This window comes from Macaca thibetana, chromosome 14, assembly GCF_024542745.1.
Source record: "Macaca thibetana thibetana isolate TM-01 chromosome 14, ASM2454274v1, whole genome shotgun sequence".
Taxonomy (NCBI): Eukaryota; Metazoa; Chordata; class Mammalia; order Primates; family Cercopithecidae; genus Macaca; species Macaca thibetana.
In genome coordinates, this window is record NC_065591.1 from 74,740,342 (window position 1) to 74,768,263 (window position 27,922).

Genomic DNA, 27,922 nt, shown 5'->3' on the forward strand with positions numbered 1-27,922 from the left:
TCATTGTTTACTGAATTTGTAGATTAGCACCTTTCATCAATTCTGAAAAATTCTTAGCCATAATCTTTAAAAATATTGCATCTACCCCATTCTCTCTTTTCTCTCATTCTATAATTACAAGTAAATATTATATGTTTTCACTCTATCTTCCATGTCTCTTTAGCATTCCCTTGATATTTTTTTATCTTTATATCTGTTTATGCTTCATTCTATGTGATTTCTTTTCATCTCTTCAGGTATGTCTAATTTACTTTTCTACCTATACATTGAGTTTTTGTTTTAAATATTTTCTTGTATTTTTTATTTTATATGTAAAATTATATGTCTTAGGTCAGGTGCATTGGCTCATGCCTGTAATCCCAGCAGTTTGGGGGGCTGAGGCAGGTGGATTGCTTGACCCCAGGAGCTTCAGACTAGCCTGGGCAAAATGGTGAAACCCAGTCTCTACAAAAAATACAAAAATTAGCTAGGCATGGAGATGCATGCCTGTGGTCCCAACTACATGAGAGGCTGAGGTGGGAGGATGACTTGAGCCTAGGAGGCAGAAGTTGCAGTGAGTTAAGATTGCGCCACTGTCCTCCAGCCTGGGCAACAGAGCAAAACTCTTTTTCAAAAGAAATTATATATGTAATTTCTATATATTTGATTTTTCATTGTGTATATTTTATTTCTAAAAGTTGGATATATTCTTTTTCAAATCTGCTGTATCTTAAAGTTTGCTATTTCATGCAGACATTTTCAAGTTTATCTGTTACTGCTTTAAGCAAAGTAAACATAGCTGTTTTATACTTGTGTATGACAATTCTAGTAATTAAAGTCTTGGCAGGTTTCTATTTTTTTCTTTTTTAAATTATTATCATACTTTAAGCTCTAGGGTACATGTGCACAATGTGCAGGTTTGTTACATATGTATACATGAGCCATGTTGGTTTGCTGCACCCATCAACTCGTCGTTTACATTAGGTATTTCTCCTAATGCTATTCCTCCCCCAGGCCCCCACCCCCTAACAGGACCCACTGTATGATGTTCCCCTCTATGTGTCCATGTGTTCTCATTTTTCAACTCCCACTTATGAGTGAGAACATATGGTGTTTGATTTTCTGTTTTTGTGGTATTTTGCTGACAATGATGGTTTCCAGCTTCATCCATGTCCCTGCAAAGGACACAAACTCATCCTTTTTTATGGCTGCATAATATTCCATGGTGTATATGTGCCACATTTTCTTTATCCAGTCTATTATTGATGGACATTTCAGTTGGTTCCAAGCCTTTGCTATTGTGAGTAGTGCCGCAATAAACACACGTGTGCGTGTGTCTTTATAATAGAATGATTTATAATCCTTTGGGCATATACCCAGTAATGGGATTGCTGGGTCAAATGGCATTTCTAGTTCTAGATCCTTGAGGAATCACCACACTGTCTTCCACAGTGGTTGAACTAATGTACACTCCCACCAACAGTGTAAAAGCATTCCTGTTTCTCCACATCCTCTCCAGCATCTGTTGTTTCCTGACTTTTTAATGATCACTATTCTAACTGACATGAGACAGTATCTCATTGTGGTTTCGATTTGCATTTATCTGATAACCAGTCATGATAACCATTTTTTCATATGTCTGTTGGCTGCATAAATGTCTTCTTTTGAGAAGTGTCTGTTCATATCCTTCACCCACTTTTTGACGGGGTTGTTTTTTGTTTTTTGTTTTTTTTTTCTTGTAAAGGAGAATGCTGCATGAACCCTCATCTCTCAAGCTAGGCATTTCTCTGTGAAACACCTTCCTTCCTGTTGATCAATGTCTGCCACTACTTGAATAACTTAAGGTCAAGCATAGGTTAGGTATTCTGCAATGGTTTTCTCTGATCCACCACTTGCTTTTCAACCTAAAGTAATTTGTGATGTGATTAAAGAAAGTTGCCTCCAAGGGAGAAACATAAATTCACCTGTAAAAATATCACACCTTTCCTCTAATAGGACCCAGTTTATTTCCTGCAGTTCCCTTTATGTGCCAAGCCAAAGTGCATGACCACTTGGCCTTTCCACACAGCTCCTTCACAGTCTGAAGCATTTTCTGCTAACTAGAGGCATCAGCTGTGCCAAGACAAGTGTTTGTCCCTCCCTTGCCTGCCTTGAGTGGGAAATGATAACATGATATTGTAAAACACAGGGCTGACCAGCAGCCTTTCATTTGGTGAAAGTAACTGCAAGGGCTCAGAGCTGGGTTAATAGATACAACAGTGCCTGTAAGCAGATCCAGGTGCTGTATATACTTGTTATTGATTATGACTTCAATAATTGCAAAATCAACCAACCAAAATAATCATGAAAAAAAAATTACTCAAGATGTCTAAACAGAGACCCCATAACCAGCAGTTGCTGGAGAAGTGTTTATCACCCTTTTCAAGATCTAAGCTTAGGGTATTGTATGTTTGGCAAAATAGCTATATTTCAGCAGGCCTTAAAGAGATAACTTGTCTCAGGGTTTTCAGTTTGGCTGGTAACAGATGAAGGCAGATTGATCGAAAGCATTTGAACAAATATTAATTTAAACAAGCTGAATGGACATGATTAAGTTAATTAGAGTTGATAAATGCCATTGACAATATGTTATAACTCTTCCTTTATCTTAGAGTATTTCTTTCTTATATAACACAGGGAAAGTGGATATGGTGACTCTAATATTAAACCTGTAACTGAGTAGCCATTTGGCCTAATTAACTAGACACCATCTCTCAATGGCCTGCTAGATAATTAATGTTTTATTTTATACATGTAATATTACTCATCATTTACTATATGTCTATCATGTACCAGACGCTATGGCATTTACCCTGTATTTTTTTAATTTAACTTTTATTTTAAGTTCAAGGTCACATGTGCAGGTTCTTTACATAGGTAAACTTGTGTCATGGGGGTTTGCTGTACAGATTATTTTGTCACCCAGGTATTAAGCCTAGTATCCATCAGTTATTTTTCCTGATCCTCTCCCTCCTCCCACCTTCCATCCTCCAATAGGCCCCAGTATGTGTTGTTAACCTCTGTGAGTCCATGTGTTCTTATCATGTAGCTCCCACTTACAAGTGGGAACATGCCATATTTGGTTTACTGTTCCTGAATTAGTTTGTTAAGTATAATGGCCTCCAGCTCCATCCATGTTCCTGCAACGGACGTGATACAATCTTTGATCTTTGTTGGTTTAAAGTCTGTTTTGTGAGAAACTAGGATTGCAACCCCTGCTTTTTTCTGTTTTTCATTTGCTTAGTAGATTTTTCTCCATCCCTATAATGTGCATCATTGCATGTGAGATGCATCTCTTGAAGACAGCACAGCAATGGGTCTTGGTTCATTATCTAGCTTGCCACTCTGTGCCTTTTAACTGGGGCATTTAGCCCATTTACATTCAAAGTTAGTATTGAAATATGTGGATTTGATCTTGGCATCATGATGCTAGCTGGTTATTTTGCAGACTTGTTTATGAGGTTGCTTTATAGGGTCACTGGTCTGTGTACTTCATTGTGTTTTTGTAGTGGCTGGTAAGGTTCTTTCCTTTCCATATCTAGCGCTTACTTAAGGAGCTCTTGCAAGGCAAGTCTAGTAGTAACAAATTCCCTTGGCATTTGCTTGACTGAAAAGGAACTTCTTTCTCCTTTGCTTATGAAGCTTAGTATGGCCAGATAGGAAATTTTGGGTTAAATATCTTTTCCTTAAGATGGTTAAATATTGGCCCCTAATCTCTTCTGGCTTGTAGGGTTTCTGCTGAGAGTTCCACTCTTAGTCTGATGGGCTTCCTTTTGTGGGTGACTTGGCCTTTCTCTCTATCTACCTTTCACATTATTTTCTTTTATTTTGACCCTGAAGAATCTGATGATTATGTGTCTTCAGAATGATCTTCTTGTAAAGTATCTTACTAGGGTTCTCTGCGTTTTCTGAATTTTAGTGTTGGCACCAGTGGTGCATGGCCATAGGGGCTGCCCTGCTGGGGATCTCCACTGGTCAGGCACAGTCTGCCAGTGCAGAAGCTATGCTGCAGGCCCCCAGGGCACCTGAGAATGCCCTATAAGTAGGTATGGCCAGTCTGAGGCCTCAGGAGAGGCCAACAGACCAAGGGGTGCTCAGGTCAGACCAGCCACATCTGATAGCCAAGACAACCCTGCAGAGATCAGGTCCAACAGTCTCCCTAGAGATAAAGTCTCCTGTGAGAAAAAGTTAAGCCTAGGGGAATGGGTGTCCCTGGATGTGCTCTGCTACAGACAATCTGGCACTAAACTCTCTGGGCTCCACATCAGCTGGCTTGCTGCTCCTACCACCTCTCTAAGCAGCTCTTTCTGCCAACTCAAGTGTCCATGGTGGTTGAGGGGTCTCCTCCTGCCAGGGTTCCAGAGGCCTGTAGTGAGGGTGTGAGTTGCTCCTTATCAATTCAATTCACCCATTCCTCTGGAGCCATTGTGGGCCAGGAACAAGTTCCAGTGCACAGTAGACCATGCAGGGTCCCCACCATTCTCCTCCTTCAGCTCAGCTTCTGTGTCTTCCCTCTGTTCACTCTTGGTGCCTTCCCTCTGAAGATCTGTTAGGAGCATGCCAGTCATCTCAGTCCCTCAGTGGGAGCTGTTCCACCTAGCTGTGTCTAGTCAGCCATCTTGCCCACCCCTAAAGATGATTTTGCATGTACAAATATTGACACTCAGTGGCTGGGCAGAAATTCTGTCATTTTAAATATCAATTTGAATGGCTAGCTGAAGTTTAAGTAAGAATTTACTTTATAACTGTTCGCTGGTGCTGCGTGCCTCTGTGCGGCACAGCTGGACCATACCCTACAGGTTTCCCACTTCCATTGCACACACTGGGAATGCCTTGTATCATTTCATTTAATCCTCTGAACACTGCATGGTCAGTGGTATTAGCTCAATCTTACAGAGGAAAAAACTGAGGGACAGAGGCAAAATAACTTGTTCAAGGTCACAATCAGTATATGGTAGAATTAGAATTCAGTCTTGTCTATAAAACCATGTTTTCCCACAAATGTTAAGGCAAAAATTGTTAACTGCCTACTCAAATATTCATTCTCTGCTTCCTTCTCTGTAAAAAACACCTATTTTACTCAGGGTAGCATTATTCCCTATTGAAAGAATATATTTTCCATGCTCCCTTGCAGGCCAAGTCCTGGCCAGAGAGATAAAAATGGAAATGTTGAGTGGACAATATCATGAAACCACAATACTAGTCCCAGGCTACCAACCTCTAGACTTTCACATGATGACAAAAAACAAGGAAACAAACAAAAACCGTATTTTGTTGTCTCAGGTTTCAAAAATTATATATAGCCAAATAATCCTAACCAACATTCCACCACATTTTGTTTTTGAGATAGGATCTTGCTCTGTTGCTCAGGTTGAAGCACAATAGCACAATCATAGCTCACTATAGGTAGAAACTTCTGGGCTCAAGTGATCCTCCTACCTTAGCCTTCCAAGTAGCTGGGACTACAGGCACATGCTGCCATTCCTGGTTAATTAAAAAGTTGTGGGGTTTTTTTTGTAGAGATGGGGCACCACTATGTAGCCCAGTCTGGTCTTCTGGTCTTGAACTCTTGGTCTCAAGTGACCCTCCTGACTCAGCCTCCCAAAGTGCTGGGATTATAGGCACACGCCACCATGCCTAGCCCTCACCATGTGTTTTTTGTTATTGTTGTTTTTGAGACAATCTCACTCTATTGCCCAGGCTGTAGTGCAGTAGTGCAATCACAGTTCACTGCAGCCTTGACTTCCCGGGCTCAAGTGATCCTCCCACCACAGCCTCCTGAGTAGCCGGGACAACAGGCGCACACCACCATGCCAGGCTTTTTTTTTTTTTAAGAAATAGAGTTCCACCATGTGACCCAGGCTGGTTTCAAACTCCTGGGCTCAAGCGATCCGCCTGCCTCGGCCTCCCAAAATGCTGAGATTACAGGCATGTGCCACTGTGCCCAGCCACCACATGGTTGGGTGTTTGTTTTTGTTTTTGCCTTGCACGATTTTCTAAAGCCAAATAATTCTGCTCTTAATGACACGTTGATTAGTAAAACAGCTGTCAGTGTCCAAATTATTAGCATTATCTTAGAAAACAATAAGCCCAGGCCTGGCACAGTACCTCATGCCTGTAATCCCAGCACTTTAGGAGAATGAAGTAGCAGAATTGCTTGAGCGTAGGAGTTCAGGGCTGCAGTGGGCTGTGATTGCACCACCGCATTCCAACCTGGGCAACAGAGAGACATCCTGTTTCTAAAAAAAAATAAACAAATAGACCTATAGGTTCTATCTTTTTAAAAATGCAGAATCCATGCTTGAGGATATCAAAGATATATTCAAAACTTTTCAGATACAATAATGATATTATGGTTGTTTTTAAAACTCTTGTCCTTTAATGATACATACTGAAATATTTCTGGATGAAATCGTGTGATTGGCCAGGTGCAGGGGCTCACATTTGTAATCCCAGCACTTTTGGAGACCAAGGTGGGAGGATTGCTTGAAGCCAGGAGTTCTAGACCAGCCTGGGCAACAAAGCAAGACCCCATCTCTAAAAAAAAGTTATTAAATTAAATTGAAATTTAAAAATTAAGAAACAAATTGTATGACGTATGGGCCTTGCTTCAAAATAGTACAGAATGGAGAAAATGGAGGGAATATAGATAGAATAAAATTGACCATGAGTTGATAATTACTGCAGTTATTGACCATGAGTTGATAATTATGTGTACATAAAGTATCATTACACTATTTTGCTTTTATTTATGTTGACATTTTCTGTAATATAATACAAAGTTAAATAAGATATAGCCAGGATCATGAGCACTTTCTACAATCTCCACACTTACTCCTATAGTACAAGTCACCTTCCCTCACCTGCATTGTAGCAGCAGTCTCCCTAGATGGTTTCATTTCTTCTGCCTTTGGCCCTTTATAATCTATCCTCACAGGACAGCAGAGTTACCATGCTAAAATATAAATCCAAATTGCTCCTCTACTCAAAACCCTCCAAGGGCTGCCATTTTACTCTAAGTGAAAACCAAAGTCCTTGCAATGGCCTCCAAGGTGCTGTGATCTATGCCAGTATCCCTCTCAAATCTCATCTATCCTTGCCCCTACTCATTGATTTTATTTCACCCATACCAGAATCACTGATGCTCCTAGAGATCCAGGAATTCTTTTGCCTTAATGCCTGTGCACATTCTGTTCCCTCTGCCTACAACACATTTCCTCAAGATGTGTATACTATTCCCTCCCTCACTTCTTTCAGGTCTATTTTCAAATGACACATTATCAGTGAAGCCTTCCCTTGACCACCCTACATAAATTAGCAACACTCCACCATCATGGCCTTTCCCTGGTTTGTTTATTCTTTCTTACCCTCACTTAGGCTGGAGTGCCATGGCACGATCACAGCTCACTGCAGCCTAGACCTCCTCCTCAAGCGATCCTTCCACCTCAGACTCCTGAGTAGCTGGGACTGCAGGTGTACACCAGCATGCCATCTAATTTTTTGTATTTTGTATAGAAGGGATTTCACCATGTTGCCCAAGCTGGTCTCGAACTCCTGGGCCCAAGCAATCTGCCTACCTTGGCCTCCAAAAATGCTGGGATTATAGGTGTGAGCCACCATGCCTGGCCTTATTTTCTTCATAGTAATGATAACCACTTGATGTACTACACATTTCTTTATTTTCTACCCCTCCCATGCTATGATGCAAATTCCACGAAAGTACCTTTTTAAAATTTTGTTCACTGCTATAGTTCCAGTGACTAGAACACTACCTGGCACATAACAGGTAACTGACAAATAAATGAAGACAAGCATTGAGATCCTCATTTAATAAATGAGGAAACTAAGGTGAAAACAGGTTAAATAACTTGTCCAAAGTAATATAGGTTCTTTGGCCTAAAGCCTTTGTACTCTTCATTCCCTTTGCCCAGAATATTTCCATGTTCAAAGCAGTGTCTTAATCTTTGCCTTGCCTCAAAATCTGTATGCATTGTACTTCAGGAACCGAAAGTACTTCACAGGGTTACAATGAAGATTAAATATAAATATGAGCATCAGTAAACTTTGTAGAATGTTAGGCCTCATACAGTTGTTAATTCTTGTGGGTTCATCTCTAAGAACAAAGTCAGAAAGACTGTGTCTTCAAGCTTATTTTGATCTAGATGTGAAAATGCAACCATTCTATGGCCAGAATAAAGTCCAGGCATGAAAATACAGATAAGATGTCTTATATTATTAAACATGTGGTTTCTTGCGAGTAATAGAAATAAGGTATTTCGGTTCCTGAAATGTACTACAGGTCTTGAAATATTCAGATGTGAGCACCTGGCCGAAAGTACACCCATGTGGTTATGGTTTAACTATAGCTCCAGGTTTCATCTCTCAGTTACAGATACATTTTGAGGAATATAGATAGTATATGTCAATTATAGTCTGCCAGGTAACAGACATGGAATAATCGAGTCAATTAATAATACTGATCCTCAATGCTTTTTAAAATACTGATTTCCAATTTGCCAAAGAATTGTGTATCTGTATCATTACACTGCCCATGTGAGAAGCACAATGATCTAAACATTTTGATATTTTAGGAATAAACTGTATTTATGTTTTTCTTCAGTGATCTGTAATGATTTTTATATGAATGAGCATTTTAAAATTCTATGCAAGTTTGCAATTTGTCCCATTTAACTAGTGGAAAAACCAACGTGCAAGGCGAACTAACTTGTCTAAATTCCCTTAGTGGTAAAAACAAAGCAGAATGAAAAAAACTTAAGGGTTTTAATTTTTTTCTACAGCTAGTGGCATTTGCCTTCCAGTCTTTGCTGCTATGACTTACAAGATCATATGAGAATGATATAAAATTGCCAATATCTGGCTGGTTTTGACTTACAAGAATACCAATTCCATGTGGCTCAAACTAATATTAATAATAGAACGCTTAAAAACCATGACAGATGCAAATTTAGAAAAGAAATTTCTGCAAACATATCCTTTTAGTGAAGGTGGTAAAATAGCAAAATTAAGAGCCTCTTACCAACTGCAGATAAGCTGCCACAGGACAATAACATAAAATTATAGCAGATGGTTTTCAAAGCTCAATACTTTATAAATATTAAATAATAGTGGCAGAAAGGGTTACAGATTGCCTGTGTTCAATCAACTAAAGAACACTATGCTAGAGAGCCCAAGGTCAAAGGTTTGACACCTTTGTCATCCTGTTAACTCTATCATGTTCCATGACCTCCTGTACTCTTAATCTAGGACATTCAACTCTGAAATGCACGCTCAAGGCAGAGGGTGAGAGGCAAGGATTGGAGTGGAAATGAATTTCAGGAAAAGGTGCAAATCTGACTTCTACAGTGGAGATGGGGGCATCTAAAAGGCAGACTCTTGTGCCTGCCCTATGGTAGATGTTCAATAAATGGTGAATAAATGAATGGGTGAAGGAATGGATGTCCTACTAGTGATGAGTAGTCTTATTACTAATTGTGTAGAAAATCTCAAGTGATATCATATAATGTGTTTTAGCTGGAAGGGATCTTGAAACTATCTAATCTAGTGTCCATATTATGTAGTTGGGAAAAATAAAGTTTAAAATGAAGTGATTAACCTGAAGTCACACTGACTGGGACTAGAATTTATGGCTTCTCAGTGTCAGAACTGGGACTAGAATTTGTGATTCCTAGTTCTCAGTGTAATACTCCTTCCAATATATATGATAGGATAAAGGATCTTTCTCACCAATAGAAATAATTAGCATACAATTTTCATATCCTGAATATAGCAGAGTAGTCTCATTTAGTGTTTATAATCAGAGGACGCCTTAAAGATGATCTAATCTAGCCCTTTGTTTTATAAAGGAGAAAACCATAGTGCAAAATGTTAAATGACTTGTCCAAAGTTAGCCAGTTAGAAAATCAACATTTAAACTCAGATCTCCAGATCCCCCAGATCCAGGGTACATTTTGCACCATGCTGAAAGACATTAGTACACTTAAAGTTTGTTTGCTTTTTACATATTTTGATGGCATACGATTATCCAAATATGGGCAACAGGAAATGTTTATTTATATACAAGTACATGGGAAAGCAATTTCCATTTAGTTTTTTTAAAAAATTGTTACAAATAAAAAGTTTTTAATACATTCATCCTTTGCACACAAAATACATTCTTTTTCTTTTACTCTCAGTATGAATTATTTCTGAATAATAAAAACATAAGCTACAATGAATGGACAGTCATATGGTTTGGCGATTTGACAAACTTTTTTTCAAGAAGTAAAGTCCAAACTTTAAAAGACAGACAATATACAAAATAACTTACATATTTAAAATGCTACTTCATTGAATCCTAAAAGATTGAATGAGCACTCTTATCCAGCATGATTTGTAGTTGTCCTTTAAACAATGCAGAGGACAAGAAATCGTCTACGTGATGGCAACTCAATTTCTACAAGACTGAAACAGTCTTCATGAAATTGATTGATTATCACATCTAAATGACAGGCTCATAGAAAAATTCTTATGGATATATTGGGGAGTTAGACTTTATTCAGGGGTCTCCTAATTGATCAGTTAAACTAAGATCATAAGTTGCACTCACCAAATAGGATTGCAAGAGGTTCTGCTTAAACATAAATGATTTGATTTGTTAGACTAATTGTTTTTAAGAGAGATGTGAAAACATACACCCATACAAAAAACTTTTACATAAATGTTCATAGCAGCATTATTATAATCAAAAAGTGGAAACAACCCAAATGTCCATCAGATGATAAATGGACAAATAAAATGTGGCATATACATACAATGAAATATTATTTAACCATGAAAACAATGTACTGATTTATGCTACAACATGGATGAGCTTTGAAAACATTATGCTTAGAGAAGCCAGACACAAAAGGCCACATATTGTTTGACTATATGAAATGTCCAGGATAGGCAAATTCTTAGAGACAGAAAGTAGATTAGTGGTTGCCAGATACTGGGGGAAGGAGGAGGAGGAGTGATTGCAAATGGTATGGGGTTTCTTTTGGAGGTAATGAAAATGTTCTGAAGTTAGGCAGTGGTGATGTTGCACAACTTAGTGAATATGTTTACAAACATTGACGTTTACACCTTAATAGGGTAAACTGTATGGTGCACGAATTATATCTTAATTTTAAAAAGAGATGCAACTTCATTTAAGAATATTTTGTTCAAGTTTGTGTTCCCTCTCCCCTTCCCTTTTTTAATGTTGATTGAATTTTTCATACAATCATCTTTCTACAGAATGTTTTCAGCTAATTGGACTCAGGTCATCAGTGGGTTATATTTCTAACAGGCTTTTTGTTAAGTAAAAAGATCAATATATGAACACATAAAATATGATGTAGTATACTGTTAATATTTGCATATTAACATTTAAAATCAAGTACTATTCTTATACTGAAGTTGGTTAGATTTTATATATTGCTGTATACAAACAATACTGATATCCTATGCTTAAAACCAATAGCCAAATATCAAGAATCGAGTTCATAAAACTCAGTGATTAACTTGTTTATTAGTTAAAACTATGTGTGTATTAATATTAAAGATCCATGTCTTAATGGAGTGATAGGAAAGGTGGGGGAGATCAAGGATTCTCTAAGTTTTCATAAAGCAGCTTCTCTAAATATTTTAACTAGTTGCTGAGATCTCCAGAATTATATATTTTGCATTTTGTTTCATCTCTATACTAAAAGTCATGCATTAAAAGTGTGTACAAGATATATGGGGCACACTTTTTCCCTTCAGATTATCAAAAACCTCTTTTTACTCCTGTAATATCTGAAATTTGGAGCAGAGTTTGTTTCTTCTTTTTCCTTTTTTTTTTTTTTTTTGCTGAAAACAGAAATTTTGTTCACGAGTTAGTTCAAATACATTTATGTAGCTCCCTTATATACTATCAAAGGAGCTCCAACCATCTGGTATGTCTGGAAGACACTTCAGTGAGTAGAAATTAGAAGCCAGCATTTGAAATTTTCTACCACAGGGACATGAAAGCCTAAACCGGCCTTAAAGGGATAAGAGGATTTTACATTTTTAAAAAATAAATCAATTAACATTCATTGTCAAACAGCCTACAAGAAAGTTCCACTAGCATTCTGCAATTGTATAGAATAAGAGAATATTTGTTGCTAATGATTACATTCCAGAAAGCAATATGTTTAGCAGCTGTTTTTCAAAAGACTTGTCAGGTTTTACTATTGTTATTTAATCCAGGCATAACTGTGTAACCTTAAACAAAAACTGTGCATTATTCAACCAGCTAGTGACAAATTATCTTAACAAACTAGATTATCTTTTGCTTTTCTGTACATGAATTTTTGCTTTTTTAGGCATTTTGTATTCCAATTTTTGTTTTAGAATTTAGTGCACATGTAGAAAGGGGAAGAAACCCTTTTGGATGTTGGTAATTATGTACATCAAATAATGTCATATATGAAATTAAAAGCAGATCACAAAACTGAGATTCATGACTCCATTTTTACCAAGGGAAGGAAACAAGAACCATACAGCCAGAATAATTCTTCAGAAGCACACTTTGTTATCAATTATATAACTAAAGAATCAAAGTATATATATATAACTGAAGAGTTAATCAACAGTAAGACTGTGATCTACATCTGATACCAGTAAGAAGCTAAGAGTAATAAATACCTATCCTGACATTCACTAAGTAAATAATGATTATCATTTTAATGATTATCATTTCAATGATAATCATTATTTTTTTTCTGACTGTTATTGTTTTAAATAGGCAAAAGAGCAATAATAAATGGCATATGTGGCTCCTTAAAAAGAAGAGGGATCAACCCAATTTTCTTCCCATGAAGAATAGGATCAAGAAGAAAGAGGTTTAAATTGCTCTGTGAGGTATTTCAGTTCTAAGATTAAGCTTCCTGATAATGAGTTTACAACCCTGGAATTGCCTATTGGGAGAGAGAGAGACCACCTTGCCTGAAGTTTGTAAAGAAATGGAGGCTGACAGCAATGCCCAAAGGCAAAAGGATGGATCAGATAAATGACTTCCTTTTAAGGCATCCTTTCAGAAATGGAGTTCTTTTCTTTGAAGCCAGGAAAGTTTCTTTGTTTTGTCTCTTAAGGATCTACACTTGGCATCAGACCATTCAGTCTGCTCTTAATTAAGGAGAAAAGGAACTAATATTTGAGTGCTGTTTACCAAGCACTGTACTTTCAACTTATCTAATTTTCACAATAATCCTGACAGGTCTGTCTCATAGATGAGAAGATTGATGCTCAAGACATTGTGCTTCGCCTAAAGTCTCAGCTAATTTGTGGCATACTAGGACTCCTCACACCTAAACTAGTGTTTCCCCTTCTATATAACTCCCCACATCACTCTCTGAAGTATCAAAGTCACCAACCACCAAAGATTCCATCAGGAACTAGAACACAGCATCTCCAAAAATTCTGCTTTAAATCAATGGAAAAGTAAAATTTTGGCTCATACCTCAAGAAGTCAAAGAAGTGGTGACTAGCCTTTGTGCTCTGACCTCTTGTCCAAAGGAGTCCAAGAAAGTCTCAATCAAACTCAAATAGATTTGTCACCATACTGATTTAAGACCAATGACTTAAAAAACAAACAAACAAACAAACAAACAAAAAAAGACCAGTGAAGAGCTATCTATCAGCCTTGCAATGGTGAAAGTTATTTTGCAGGTGGAATAATTTGGGTCATAGGCTTCATTAGCAAAAATTGCTTACAGTTACCTCTAATTTTCAAGTCAAAAATACTTGTTTTTATTGCTTTCCACATAAAGCAATTTGATCTCAGTTCTTTTAAACTTAAGTATTCTCAAGAGAATCAAACCAACAAAGGAAATGTCATTGAGACTTCTCTAAAATGGATCTTGGGGACTGCTTTATGTCAGTGACCCACCAGCCCATCTCTCTTGGGAGCTGCAAAACTTCTTGTTGGTCTGTTTGTGAGAACTTTAACAAAAGATTCTGCTCTGTTAAAAAGGCATATCCTAAAATCTTGAAGGAGACACCCATTATTTATTAAACAGAGCAAGGCCTATGTTTGGCAAGTGATAAATGAATAATTTCATGTAACTTCTACTAAAACAATACCTTTTGATTTTTAACTCAAGAACCAATTTGTGATTTCAACAGGACATCAACGAATGGACTGATAAAGCAAGTCCAGCATAGGGCATAATGGAGGGTCAGTCTCTTGGCCTAACAACGTGCAACCAATCTCTTCCCTGAAAGATGAAGGTGGGATGCACTGTGGCAGAAGAACGAGGGCCCATTCAAAAAATCATTAGCTATGAATTAACAGATATTTAACTGAACATATTATGAGGGGCAAAGTACTACATACAACATGGGAATTTAGGTTAATAGGTCACCTGCTCCAATCTCCAACCAATGGGATCCTCTCCACATCTTTGCCTCTTGACAGAGGCTATCACCTGAGGCAGCCTGTCCCATAGTGAACCAACTTTTTGAGAATGGTCTCCCTGACATGGAACCCAAATCTGTGTCCCTACGGCCTCATTCAGTGGGCCTCATTCCACCCCTCTGAACCACAGATCATCTTGTTCTAATGCACTAATTGTAATCCCCTCTTTTTCCTAACCTAAGTCTCCCCAAATCCTTCAGGTATTCTTTAAATGTCTTGCATTTAAAATTCCTTCACCTGACGGGTAATGCCTCCATTTGTTTTTAATTTCAAAGTATGGCTCCTGGAAATGATAATAACATTCCAACATCAAGGGACTGAGGAGAGATGATACACCATCTCCCTTACTCTAACGTTGCTATATTAATATGTGTTTTGAAGGGATGATAATTTCTTGATTCAGTATGAAAAATTTGCCAGTGTGAAGAATGTAAAGGAAGGCATCTTTCCTTCCAAACACAAATTGGCTTATGTCACAGAAATAAAATCCAAAAAGAAAGTAAAGAAAACATATCCCTCCCTTATCCCAAAATTAGTGTTTAACCATGCTGCTTAAATGGAACACATTTTGTCTGAAGGATGAGAAGCAAATGTTGTTTCACAGCTTTTAATTCTTTAGTGAAGTCTCAAAAGTATCATAGTATAAACATGTCAGGACCATGGTTGAGAAAAGTAACCAGTTGCAGTTAAAACAACAACAACAAAAAACATTATAGAAAAAAAGTAATGGCAAACCCTAGAAGATCTCTCCCAGAGGCTAACAGAGCAATGATCCCTAAGTACTCGTTACTGTGAAATACAGAGTTCTACAGGATTAAGAAATAAAAAAGACATTAGATTTTTGCCCTAAATGACAGGTAATAAATCTAAACTTAGGAACATTTCCTCACAGTTCAAAAAGTTCGGCCCACCTCGATTAACTTGTTTTCTGAATATCTTTAGTTGCTGGCTTAGTGGAGAAGGCCATTGGTTTGATATGCAAAAAAAAAAAAAAAAAAAAAAAAGAAACAATTTTTCTGATTGTGCTATTTCATTCATGTGGCTTGATTTAAAAGATGTTTCACTTTAGTAGGAAGACCAATTCAAAATCATTTACAACTGCTATTTATTCAGTATGAGTCATGAACTGAAACTTGGTGCGGGATCTGATAGAATTATGGGCTAACTTAAAGGGTAATGTGGCAAATCATTGGCCTAATTCTGTGGGAATCACCAGTGTCCTCCCAAGGCATATATTCATGAATGAAAGAAGATAAGAACCCAGTCCTTTGTTAAATCTGGCGTCTCTGGCCAAATCTAAACGGCTTAAATAATCCTGATTCAAATATCTTATTTTGGTCAATCGTTTCTACCTTCCTTATTAACTCTAAATCAGAACTTGACACATTGTCAAATCAACCCATTTAACTTTCATTTTTAGTTTTCTTGCCACTTTACTCAGGGAGAGATAAAAACGTGAAATGATTAAAAGACCGAGAAAAAGAAAGGTCAGGAAGAGCCCATGGCCTAATCTAAGTAACCCACCAAAAAGATCATTGGCCCTGTAAATTCAAAAAATATTAATATAATTCAACAGATTTAATAAAAGCATACAAAGGGAGAAAAAGCCCTCTATGGGCAAAGAAGCACAAACTCCTTTGAGGATGTAGTCTACACAAAGCCATAATAAAATATCATTATCAGCAAACTATTATTTCATAGATTTTCCCAAGCCTGACTCCATGACATGAGTATCATGCATTTTCATTGGAAACAAAAATGTTTTGCCATATATTTAATAACTTTATTGAAAGAAGGAAAAGATCACACCAAAAATGGAGGAATACATGAACCCTGGTAGTCCAAGCCAAATTAAACTATGATAAAGCAATTTCTCTTTTTTCATCCACCATTAGATGAGAGTTCATTTTTATGTAAAGAAGGCTCATCTTAGCAAACAGTGCCATGACAATAAGACTGTTAGGCAAACCAATAAATTTAGGTTCTGGCCTGGGTTAAGATGACTGTAATTAGTGTCCTTTCTCAAGTTCTACTTGAAGGAATTTCTGTTTAATCAAAAAAAGCTCCTCCCCCACCCCTCCTTCTTGGCACTTAAATGTTTATTTGACTAATATTTATTGCACCTACAAAATTGTCAGGGATTGTTTTCAAACTTGAGATATATTAGTAGACAAGCATCTGTAAGGCCTAATCTGGAATTCACACAACTAAGAAAAAAAGAAACAAAGTCCCACATTCTCATGTGTTCCTGCTGATGGGCTGTGCATGGGTAAGTTATGGAAAGGCTGGGAGGAGCAACAAGGAAGAAAGAGGCCAAGATCAGAGCTTTTTAATCCCCTTCTGAGTCTGGCCACGGGTATATAGAGAAGGCTAAACCCTAGGGAATAATACAAGTGTGACCCTAAAAGGTGTTATTTTGCAACTAAATCAGTCCAATCTAACACAGCCATTTCCTCTAAGTTCACAAAGCAACTTTATTTTCAACACACTTGCTACTGTGAGACAAAGTTGGGTCGTCATGTGCTGGGGACACTGGATTTTTGCCCTAAATGACAGGTAATAAATCTAAACTTAGGAACATTTCCTTACAGTTTAAAAAAAGTTCTTCTGCCCTCCTTGATTAACTTGTTTTCTGAATACCTTTAGTTGCTGGCTTAGTGGAGAGGATGGGGAGGGAAAGGCAACAATTATTATAAATTATTTTGGTTTTTATTAAAATGACTTTTCTTTCCTGCAGAGACAGATTCTAAAAGAAAAACAAGTCAAACTTCTGGGATCCCTTTCTCTTTCCCATAGGATCAGGAAAAACACAGTGAGGCCAATCAAAAGTATCAGTCCCTTAAAAAATATGCATAATCTCATGTGCAAGAGACTGGTCAATCTGGAATCTGCTAGAGAAATGCCAGAAATGCTTTATCCACATCGTGTCTTTACATGACTCGATTCTTTACAATTAAATAGCTTTCAAACATCAACATATCAGGACTGAGATTGTCACCATCTACAGCAACAGTGGAATTAAACATCATATCCTTATTCCATTACTCCTCCCTCAGTTATGCTAAGCAGCAAGCTACAGAAACATCTGACAGCATCAACAGCATACAGGTTTAATTATTTTCCCAATTTGCATTTATATCAGTGAACAAATTGGAAGCTATCAAAGTATGGCACTGAAGAAACAGAAACACATATTCAGCAGCACATCTCCCATTTTGAGTCCTGTTTTTAAATTGGCTAAGTAAAGGCATATACACCTCCATTTGAATTGGAGATTTGCAGTAACACATGCATATAAGGATGGGAGGGAGGGAGGGAAGAAGAAAAGGAGAGACCAGAAAAACAGAGAGGAAAGGAGAAAGAAAAAAGAAAGAACGTATGGTTAAGCGTCTGAAGGTAACATTATTACAAGAAGGAGGGGATAAATGACAGTTCAATCTGCTTCCACAAGCAGAATTTTTCTAAGGTTATCACAGAAGATATAAAAACGGGTTGTGAGACTTTTCATCTGTTGCTATTCTCACTTACCATACTAAAAAATCTACAAAATCCTAAGCCTTGGTCTGTCCAAGATGGAGAGTACCAGGAAGTAAAAGACGTGACCTACTATCGAGGACTGTGCTCTGCTTGGAGCCCTGCACTACAGTCCATTCATCCACAGTATTTTGGTCATATCTGGTCTGTTTCCTCATACTACTCAAAATGTCTTAGAGCTAAGTTTTTATATTAGAATGTCATCAACCATTTATTTATTTATTTTTTTCATTTTGCAAACTTTTTCATTTACATAAAGGGCCGGAGACACAAGAGAAGAAAGTGGTAGAGATTCAGAGAAGAACATAAAAGGAAAACTATTCTCTTTTCCCAAAAATCCACCTTTAAAAAGGTAGTAATGAGACTTTGAGAAAGAGTATTGATTCATGGACTTCCCCCATTTTTTTTTAATTTCTTTATAATACATTTAAGGACATCAACGTACTAAAACGTTTGGTCTGTGAAATAGCGGAATCATTAGCACCAAAAGGAGTCACGGAGTTTGTATATATTATTAAAACAATGATTGTTACTGTTGGTCATGGGTAAAGGTTTCATTTCATTTTTACATCCCAAAGTTCTTGAAAGTGCCTGTGGACAAGAGAAATAACACTTTTCAAAATCTCCATGGGGTCGTCAATACGCACCACAGAGACTGTACTTGGCCTTCCCAGTTTTGGTTTATCTGGTAGACAAGAAAACCAGGGCCCCAAGATGATTACCACCGAAGCCCTAAAGAACAGCTCCCACATGCACCCACTGATGTGCAGGAGGGATCCCTACAGTACTTTTCCCCCTGGACTCTGTTCAGGAATGCGCTTTTACTTGCTTTTTAAAAAAACAAAAGCAACATGCTCTGCAGATCATGGAGTGCCTAGTGCAATTTTCTCCTTGCTCCAACTCCAGACTGCAAAAGGGTGAAACCATTATATGTTCTGCTAATGCTGGCCTGTGGTCGAGGCCCTTGGCCTGCCATGCTTTGTAAGCTCAGGAGCCCACAGGAGTCCGAAGGTCCGAGAGCGGGAGCCACAGTCATCGCCAGATCTCCCCAGCATCTCATGGCCCATCAGGGCAGTTGCTGATTCCTTTTGCTTCTCCGTGCCTCAGCCTTTAGTTGAAATTACAACAAGTCAAATAGCTGATGCTTTTCCCTTCTCCAGGTAAGGGTGAAGATACATTGTTCACAAGTGTGTTCTGTCTGGCTTCACTGATGAGTCGGCATGCTAAGTCAAGGAAGAGTTTCTCCACATTATCAGATTCCTTGGCTGAGGTCTCCAGATAATACATGTCCTGAGCTTCTGAGAATTCTTCAGCTCGCTGCTGGGAAACCTCTCTCCTTTCAGCCAGGTCAATCTTGTTGCCTATAACAGTAGTAAAATCAAATAAAGAATCAGTATTTGACTTTTTGCAGGCTGAGAAGCATCAAAATTCAACTCCAGATCTGAAGTCAAACCAGACAGATGGGCAAGTAAAGCAAAACAAATGTGACTGTGATTACTGAAATGTTTACTTTAAAATATGAGTGCCAGCTGTGTACAGTGGCTCACACCTGTAATCCCAGCACTTTGGGAGGCCAAGGCGGGCGGATCACAAGGTCAGGAGTTCGAGACCAGCCTGGCCAATATGGTGAAACCCTGTCTCTACTAAAAATACAAAAATTAGCTGGGTGTGGTGACACGTGCCTGTAGTCCCAGCTACTTGGGAGGCTGAGGCAGAAGAATCACTTGAACCCTGGAGGCGGAGGTTTCAGTGAGTCGAGATCACACCACTGCACTCCAGCTTTGGTAACAGAGTGAGACTCCATCTCAAAAAAAAAAAAAAAAAAAAAAAAAAGAGTGCCATTCATAATGGCAAGAACTAGAGACAACCCAAATGTCCATCAGTAGGGCACTGACTGAATAAACTATGGTACATCCACACAATGGAGTATTTGCTGCTGTAAAAATCAATTAGGAGTATTTCTATATACTGCCATGTAATGGAAACATTGGGATACGCTGTTAAGAAAAAAAAAAAAGCAAAGCAGAAAAAACAAGTATATACAATATGCAACTGTCTACCCAAGAAAAAGGGAAGGCTATGAATACATATATTACACACGTATTTTAGTTCTTTATTTTTTAATAGAAGAATAAATCAAAATCTTAATTTAAAAGAAAATGGTTACCTATGAAAAGAACAGGGTTGAGATGAAAGGAACAGAAACCCGATCTCTCTGAATATACTTTGTTTTGTAGATTTTACTTTAGGAACTTAAAAATGCTTTATATAATTATACAATTAATTTCAAAATTAAATTTAAAAACCAATCCCTAAAAACTGAAAGCAAAATTAAGCAAATGAACATGTTTATCATGTGTGGAATAACCACACAGAATATAACCCTTTTTTTCTTTTAATTGAGACAAAGTCTGGCTCTACTGCCCAGACTGGAGCGCAGTGGCGCAATCTTGACTTGCTGCAACCTCCGTCCCGTGGGCTCCAGCCATCCCGTCTCACCTCAGCCTCCCCGGTAGCTGGGACTACAGGCGTGCACTACCATGACCAGCTAATTTTCTTTTTTTTGCAGAGACAGGGTTTCGCCACGTCCAGGCTGGTCTTGAACTTGTGAGCTTAAGCGATCCACCTGCCTCGGCCTCCAGAGTGCTGGGATTATAGACTATTGAGCCACTAAGCCAGGCCAACAGAGTAACTATTTCAAGGTGTTTAAAATACAGTAATTCCATGCAACCCCAGTGGTATACAGCCTAAGGACAAAAAGAATTGAAGAAACAATCTTGAACTGTTCAGTAATCATTCTTGGTGGTGATGCTGTTGGTATTATTATTCTGAGGTTGCTATCTGTGTATTATGGGATAAAGCAAATTAGTAGTTATGCTGGTATCTTTGGGAACTGGGACTTTTGGCATAGGAAAAATGAAATATAAACATAAGATTAATGAGGTTAAGTAAAATTTCTGCAGTCCTGAATTATAAATAGAAGTATCAGTATGAATAATTCATGATGTATTTTATCTTTAAAAAGTTTTCTACCTACCTCAAATTCTCCAGGAAACCTGACAAAGGTGTGTCAATTGTATTATCTGGCAACACCACTTATGGTAAAAATGACCCCTCATTGATAAATTACTTCTGGCCTGGGAATTCTATCTACAAATTATAAATACCTAATGGAAAGCTATAGCTCTGAGCTTCCCTGAATGTGGTGACTTCACTTGAAGAGACCCTGAAAGTTATGATTGTGGAGTTGCTATGATAGATTTAGGCTCCTATGGGGTATTGAGGCTGCTAGGCCAAGGCAGATCCTCCATTTGTTTGACATGAACCTTGCTCCCTCACACTAGAATTGTCTGGGGTGTGGGGACCGGGTAGGAGGTCCTGGAAAGTTACGTGGACTGCTACTAGGATTACTTCCACTGAAGAGGGAAGCTGGATGCTGATCTGCTATTAAGCTGTGTTTCCTGTCCTGCGTCCTTCTAAGTGAACATGATGCCATGCGTGGTCTATGGTAGTCTTGTGAGTCGGAATGCTAGCAGAACATAATAGGAAAACTCTCCTGAGGATACTACAGAATCCACCACACACATGCACACATACAAACAAGCTCTGTCCACTGAAAGGCCTAAAAACAATGGCTAAACAGGAGGGCTCCTAACACCTAGGTTGTGGCCTCTAAATATGACTCCCTATTGAAAATAAAGCACTTCTTGAACAAATGGCTAATTCCAGGTCTGGGGCAGGAAATGCACAAGATGTGACTGAAACACTTGTTATACCAGAAAGCAAAAAAATTATCCAACATTCCTGGGGTCATATCAAAAGGACTCAGGAGCCCATTTGAAGAAGCTCCCACTGGTAAAGTTGGAATAATGGGAGCATCAGTAATAATAATTGCAAGGGACTGAAATACATCAAATTTAGTTAGTTAGTTAGTTTTTGAGACAGAGTCTCGCTCTGTCACCCAGGCTGGAGTGCAGTGGTGCAATCTCGGCTCACTGTAACCTCTGCCTCCCAGGTTCAAGAGATTCTCCTGCCTCAGCCTCCCGCTGGGATTACAGGCACACACCATCATGCTTGGCTAATATTTTGTATATTTTAGTAGGGATGGGGTTTCACCATGTTGCCAAGGCTGGTCTCAAACTCTTGACCTCAAGTGATCCACCTGCCTCGGCCCCTCAAAGTGCCGGGATTACAGGCGTGAGTCATCGCGCCCAGCCCATCAAATTTATTTAAATCTATAAATTTATAATAATATTAAAAATATAAACAGATGTCAATAGTTACTTTTAGAAGATACTGGAGAACCAGCTCATTACCTTGAAAAGTGGTGAATAAAAAAGAATCAAGCATTCTTCTTGCCTGTCCTATGAGAACTACCCCTCAGAGTATGATATATGTAGCGTTTTGTCTAAAAAGAAAACCAAAAAAACCCTGACTGTCATCAGGCCTCTAGACTTACCTACAAATCTGCAAGAAATACAGGTGATGGAGGTGATATCAAATGATACCTCAGGGGCTATAAAACAAAATTTAGACTTGTAAAGCCTATAGGACAAACAAATGCATTAGCAATAAATTCTAATAGAGGAAAAAAAATGGGAGTGGAAACTTCAGAAAAAAAAATGAAAAGATGTAGCTGTCAATCACAACGTATGGACCTTAGATGGTGTTCTTTTTTTTTTTTGAGACAGAGTCTGGTTCTGTCACCCAGGCTGAATGCAGTGGTGTGATCATAGCTCACTGCAGCCTTCAACTTCTGGGCTCAGGTGATCCTCCTGCTTCAGCTTCCTGAGTAGTTGGGACCACAGGTTCATGCCATCATGCCTGGCTAATCTCGCTATATTGCCCAGGCTGGTCAGAACTGCTGGGCTCAAGCAAGCCTCCTGCCTCAGCTTCCCAAAACAGGTGTGAGCCACCGTGCCTGGCTTCTGGACCTTATTTGGATCTTAATTTGAACAAACAAACAAAAAATTCATGAGTTGATCAGGGAAATGTGAACTCTGTCTAAGTTTTTAAGGCTACTAAGGAATTGTTAACATATTTTAGGTGTAAAAATGCCACTGAGGTTAGGTTTTCTTTTAAAAAATCTATTAGAGATATACACAGATATTGAAACATGAATTAATACAACAGCTGAGATTTGCTTCAAAATAATCTGAGGGAGAAGGTGGACGCATTGCTAGGGAAGAGAAAATAAGATTGGTCATGAGTTAGTAACTGTGAAAGCCGGGAGATGTGTAGAAGGGGATTCACTATACTGTTTCTCTACTTTTTGCTTATGTTTGAAATTTTCCACAGTAAAATTGTTTTTTAAGCCAATTCCTCTTTCATATTGTACTAATTATCTCCCCTCAAATTTTCATTTAACTTCCTTAGATAAAATCCCAAGTAGTAATGCTTTGACTCAAGTTCCTAAAGGCTTTCTGTAAAACAGAAGGTACAAATGTAGAACTCTCAAATGCTTCATGGCAAAGGTTTAACATTGTCCAAAAGGGTTTTACAGGGAGCACTAGCTCATAGAAACACAGATGCTTCACCCAGCAGCTTGAAGGAAGAGTCTAGCAATTTGTTACAACGTAACATATTACAGCTGGACAACTACAGGGCTTGGAGTTGATTTTACATGCTGTGTGACGTTGGGAAAAGAACTTCACCTCTTTGAGTCGTGGTTTCCTGATCTGTAAATCAGGGATCATGATACATAAAGTTCCTCGTATCATTCCTGGCACACATATACCAATTATAACACTATTCTAAAGTGTTTACTGAGCTTATTATTAACCATAATTTGTAACTTAACAATGCTTCTAAGGCTCTCTACTCAAATTTCCCAAATTCAGGTATTGCTAGACTATATAGGAACATTCCTTTCTAGGAAGAAAATATGTTAATGATCAAATGGTTACTGACACTTTTCCACTACAGACAGAGAAGTTTTTAATGACCTGGTCCATTTCAATGCATGTATCAGTCATGATAGAAAATCAAGGGTTGTTTTATGCTTTCCCCGACACTAAATAGAGGTTTTATTCTCCTAGAAAATGAAACAAACTATAGCATTGCCCTTAGCAGATTCTTTCTGAAACATAGAGTTTCTCAAATCAGGCTATATGTTAGGAAGGGAAAAAAATTTACCAAAATACATTTTTAAGGCAATAAACAATTGCTTCAACAATGAATTCCTAATCAACTTAAAAGATACATTTTTCTTCTAGAACAGCCATTTCTTTTATCTTGTAATTAGACTTTTTAAATTTTTAGCAGCTCACATAACTTTCATGGCCATCCAACTTCTTCCCTAGAGCTTACATTGATAGAAAATGTTTTCTACTTTATTTTTCTAAACCGTCACCATGGGATGGCACCTATTTCATTTTCTCTTCAATTGCAGAAGAACTAAAGGTTGACTGCATGAATTATTAGCTATAGACTATATTCTTGGAAGGTAGCAATGTATGAGCTTTATGTGATTATAAATCCTCTAATGCCCACAAATCAATTTCCCTCCTGGTTAGCCCTTACTTACCCACTAACACAGTGATGACTTTGTTGCTGGCATATTGTTCTATCTCCCGCAGCCACTCAGGAAGGCAACGGAAGGATTCCTCACAGGTAATGTCATAGGTGAGGATCAAGGCATTGGCGCTTCGGTAATAACTCTGGGTAATGGACCGAAATCTCTCTTGACCTGCTGTGTCCCAGATCTGTAGCTGTAAAGGCATAACAGAAGAATCAGGTGGAGAAGGATCAGGTTGGAGAAAAAAAGAAAAAAAAGCTTTGCCTTGCTTTAGTTTGGAAATGTGAACACCTTTAATGGTTTAAATGTGTTTAGTGGGAACACAAATAATTTAACGGTTACTTTCTGCCCTAAAGAAAAAAAAAAAAGCACTGAAAATTAAAAAAAAAAATTGTTGGGTGTGTTTCTGGTTCGGAAGAGGGGCTTATTTTGTTTTCTGTGTGTGTTTTTTTTTCTTTGTTAAGAGTTTCCTTTTCATTCTTAAAAAATACACAAAGAAAATTCGTCAAGCATTTATTATGTGCCAAGCTCTATTCTAAGCATTTTACTTGTGGCAACTCACTTATTCCTCACAATAACCCTATGAGGTGGATACTATTACAATACCCATTTCTTGCATGAAGAATCTGAGGCACAGTGAGATTAATTAACTTGTTCAGCATCTCATAGCCAGTATGTCCCAGAACCAATTCAACCAGGCATTGTGGTCCCAGAGTCCACTTTCTTAAACACAATGCCATATTACAAAAGGCATGATACACAAAAAGCTGTTATCCTGTTACTGCTGGCATTTAATCAGCAACTGGAGGGACAGCCAACCTCACCACTTTTCCAGTTCGAAATTCAAATGAATGTATTAAGGTATTAACTTTGTTAAAGAAAACAAGAACCATGCCATGGCAGACAACAATATAATTTCCCTTCAGGTCTCTTAAGCTCTATGACCTTGGTCAAGTCACTTAATCTCATTGGGCTTCGAGTATTTTTTTACAAAAAGTGGTTAATACACAACCTGATGAAGGTTCACTTTTTCTGCAGTTATCAACCAGTTCTAAGTCCTAATAACTAATAATTCTAATAACAAAGAAGGCATTACTTCTCAATTTCCCTGAATTTCCCTGCACAGAGTAGACAACTACTGAAAACAAACTATCCTCCAGAGTATAAATCACAAGGCCTTGAGAAATAAGAACATCAACGAAAATACTAATCTTTCTTTCTAATTGCACAAATTTTACAGGTCACAGGTGTATTCATGTCCAGTAAATAAGACTGCTTCCTCAGGAAGGCTTTCCAGAACCTTCAGATTAGGTTAGGTTCCCACTAAGCCACCCCTCCACCCCACACAGTCTCTCTTGCAATACATCCTGCCATTCTCCCTCATGGCACCTGACATGCCTGTAGCACTTACTTGTAATAATTTGTTTAATAGCCATCTTTCCCACTAAACTGAAATCTTCATGAGGGAGACGTCAGGGTCCATTTAGAGCAAATAGAGAACTTGGCAAACAGGAGGTGCTCAAATATTTATTGATGGTCTCATTTAATCTTTACAGCAACCCAGTGAGGTAGGCAAGTGTATACCTCCCCATATTAATGGAAACTGTCCCCTAACTAACTGGTTACCCACGAAGCTAGGACTTGGCATCCAGGCCTTCTATTTCCAGTTGAGAACTCATTTCATGCTCCCATGCTGTTGTTGCCACCAAAGACTAACTAAAATGTGCATCTGTATCCAAAGAGGATGAATCCACTGGTGTCACTCTCTGCTCATACCAGGTTAGCTAGAGACTGCTGAGTGACCCGTAGTCCCTGCCATGAATCAGCAGCACACAAAGGCTCTCCTTTGATCTGCAGTTGCAGCTGCTCTTCGATGATACACATGAAAGCCTGTGTATGCTAAAGGCCGCTGTACAGATGTTACAGTTTTTGCTGGGACAAAGGCTATTTCTCTTCTCTGCCTCAAACCTAGGGACACGGTTCCTCTCTGCCAGGATGTGTCTTAGAATAACGGGCTATTGTTTTAAAGCTGCACTCAGTGCAGCTTTAAAACACTTGTGATTGTGATTTAGGTACTGTTCAGCATTAGAAATCAGTTTGTTCTCACATCTTGAGAACAGCTTCGAGGGTTAAAGCCACTGAAATATTTTCTAGAACAGCGATTGTGTGAGCATGCCAAGATATGTTACCTTCTCATAGGGGGCTGCCTGTTTCTAGCTGAGAGTTGATTATTGAGAATATTCATATTCTACTGCCTTTGTTACTCAACTTGGTTTCACCATTCTCTGCAATTCATTTGCACCTTTCAGCATCTATAGGACATTAACATATGCAAGGCACTGTGCTAGGCGCATGGAGTATATAAAGATGAGTAAAACACAGGGAGGATATAAAGATGAAGAAAATCATCCCTGATTTCAAACAGCTCACAGTCTATAGGAAGGACACACACAGTTAATTAACTATAGTAGAATACAAGATGTTCTATTAAAAAGGAAGAGAGCGTCTCCTGCTGTTAGTCTCATGTCTGTCAATATGTTTTCAATACTGCAGCCACAGGCTTTCCAACCACTCTCACCTGCAGCATGTGGCTACATTGTTTGTCTACTCTCTTCTTTGCACCACTACTTAACCTCCATTGCCTCACCGTCACAATAATGTACTGCAATCATTGGTTTACTACTCTACTACTGAGTTCTTTGAGGGCAAAGGCTGTCTTCTATTTTACCTTACAGCCCCAGTACCTTCCTAACACAGTACATAGTATGTGGTAGAAACATTTGAATGATGGCTAACTGAATGAACAAAGGATTGTGGAATCACAAGGGAGGAATTGGTCAATTCTACTTAACAGATTAGTAGGGTATTAAAGAAGATTTCACAGATGGAGCTAGATGACAGTAAGTTGCTAAGGGGTAGTGATGCTTTACCACCACAGTGCTTGACACAAAACATTTACTATAACACAGGATGGAGGAATGAATGGATGGACAGATGGTTGAAGAAACAAATACATACAAATATTTTGATGACTCGCCTATCAATCAACATAGACCTGATTGGAAGGAGATACAGCAAATCTTCTATTTCTATTATGATTAATCTCCTAAGGCTAAAATGGTTTAAATTGAGCTTAGAATTTTGCTTATTACTCATTAATTTATAATAGACTAAAAATTATATGAGAAAGTTCTGTGTTTTTTCCAATTTTTTATTCTGCTAAAACATACATACAATTTATCATTTTAACCACTTTTAAACATACAGTTCAGTGGTCTATATATGTTTTAATTATATTTTCTACCAGAGGTCACTTTCATAATGCAGACTATTTTAAGAGAAGTGCCTCTTCATTAATTTTGTTTTTACTGATTTGGTGCTTACTTGGCCTT

General features: G+C 38.1%; 1 protein-coding gene across 6 annotated transcripts in view; it reads right to left on the reverse strand.

Moving 5' to 3' along the window:
• Positions 1-10,067: 10,067 nt before the first annotated feature.
• The window catches only part of RAB30 (RAB30, member RAS oncogene family), a 101,609-nt gene continuing 83,754 nt past the window's right edge, over positions 10,068-27,922 (reverse strand). For 4 of the 6 annotated variants that reach the window (XM_050755902.1, XM_050755903.1, XM_050755901.1 and 1 more), the window contains 3 exons: positions 24,540-24,723; positions 22,473-22,529; positions 10,068-19,374 (listed from right to left, as the gene is read on the reverse strand). In XM_050755902.1, coding sequence (XP_050611859.1) covers positions 19,124-19,374; positions 22,473-22,529; positions 24,540-24,723 — 492 coding nt within the window. In that variant the 3' untranslated portion in view covers positions 10,068-19,123. The remainder of the gene's footprint in view (positions 19,375-22,472; positions 22,530-24,539; positions 24,724-27,922) is intronic. The other 2 variants (XM_050755905.1, XM_050755907.1) reach the window with 1 other exon arrangement.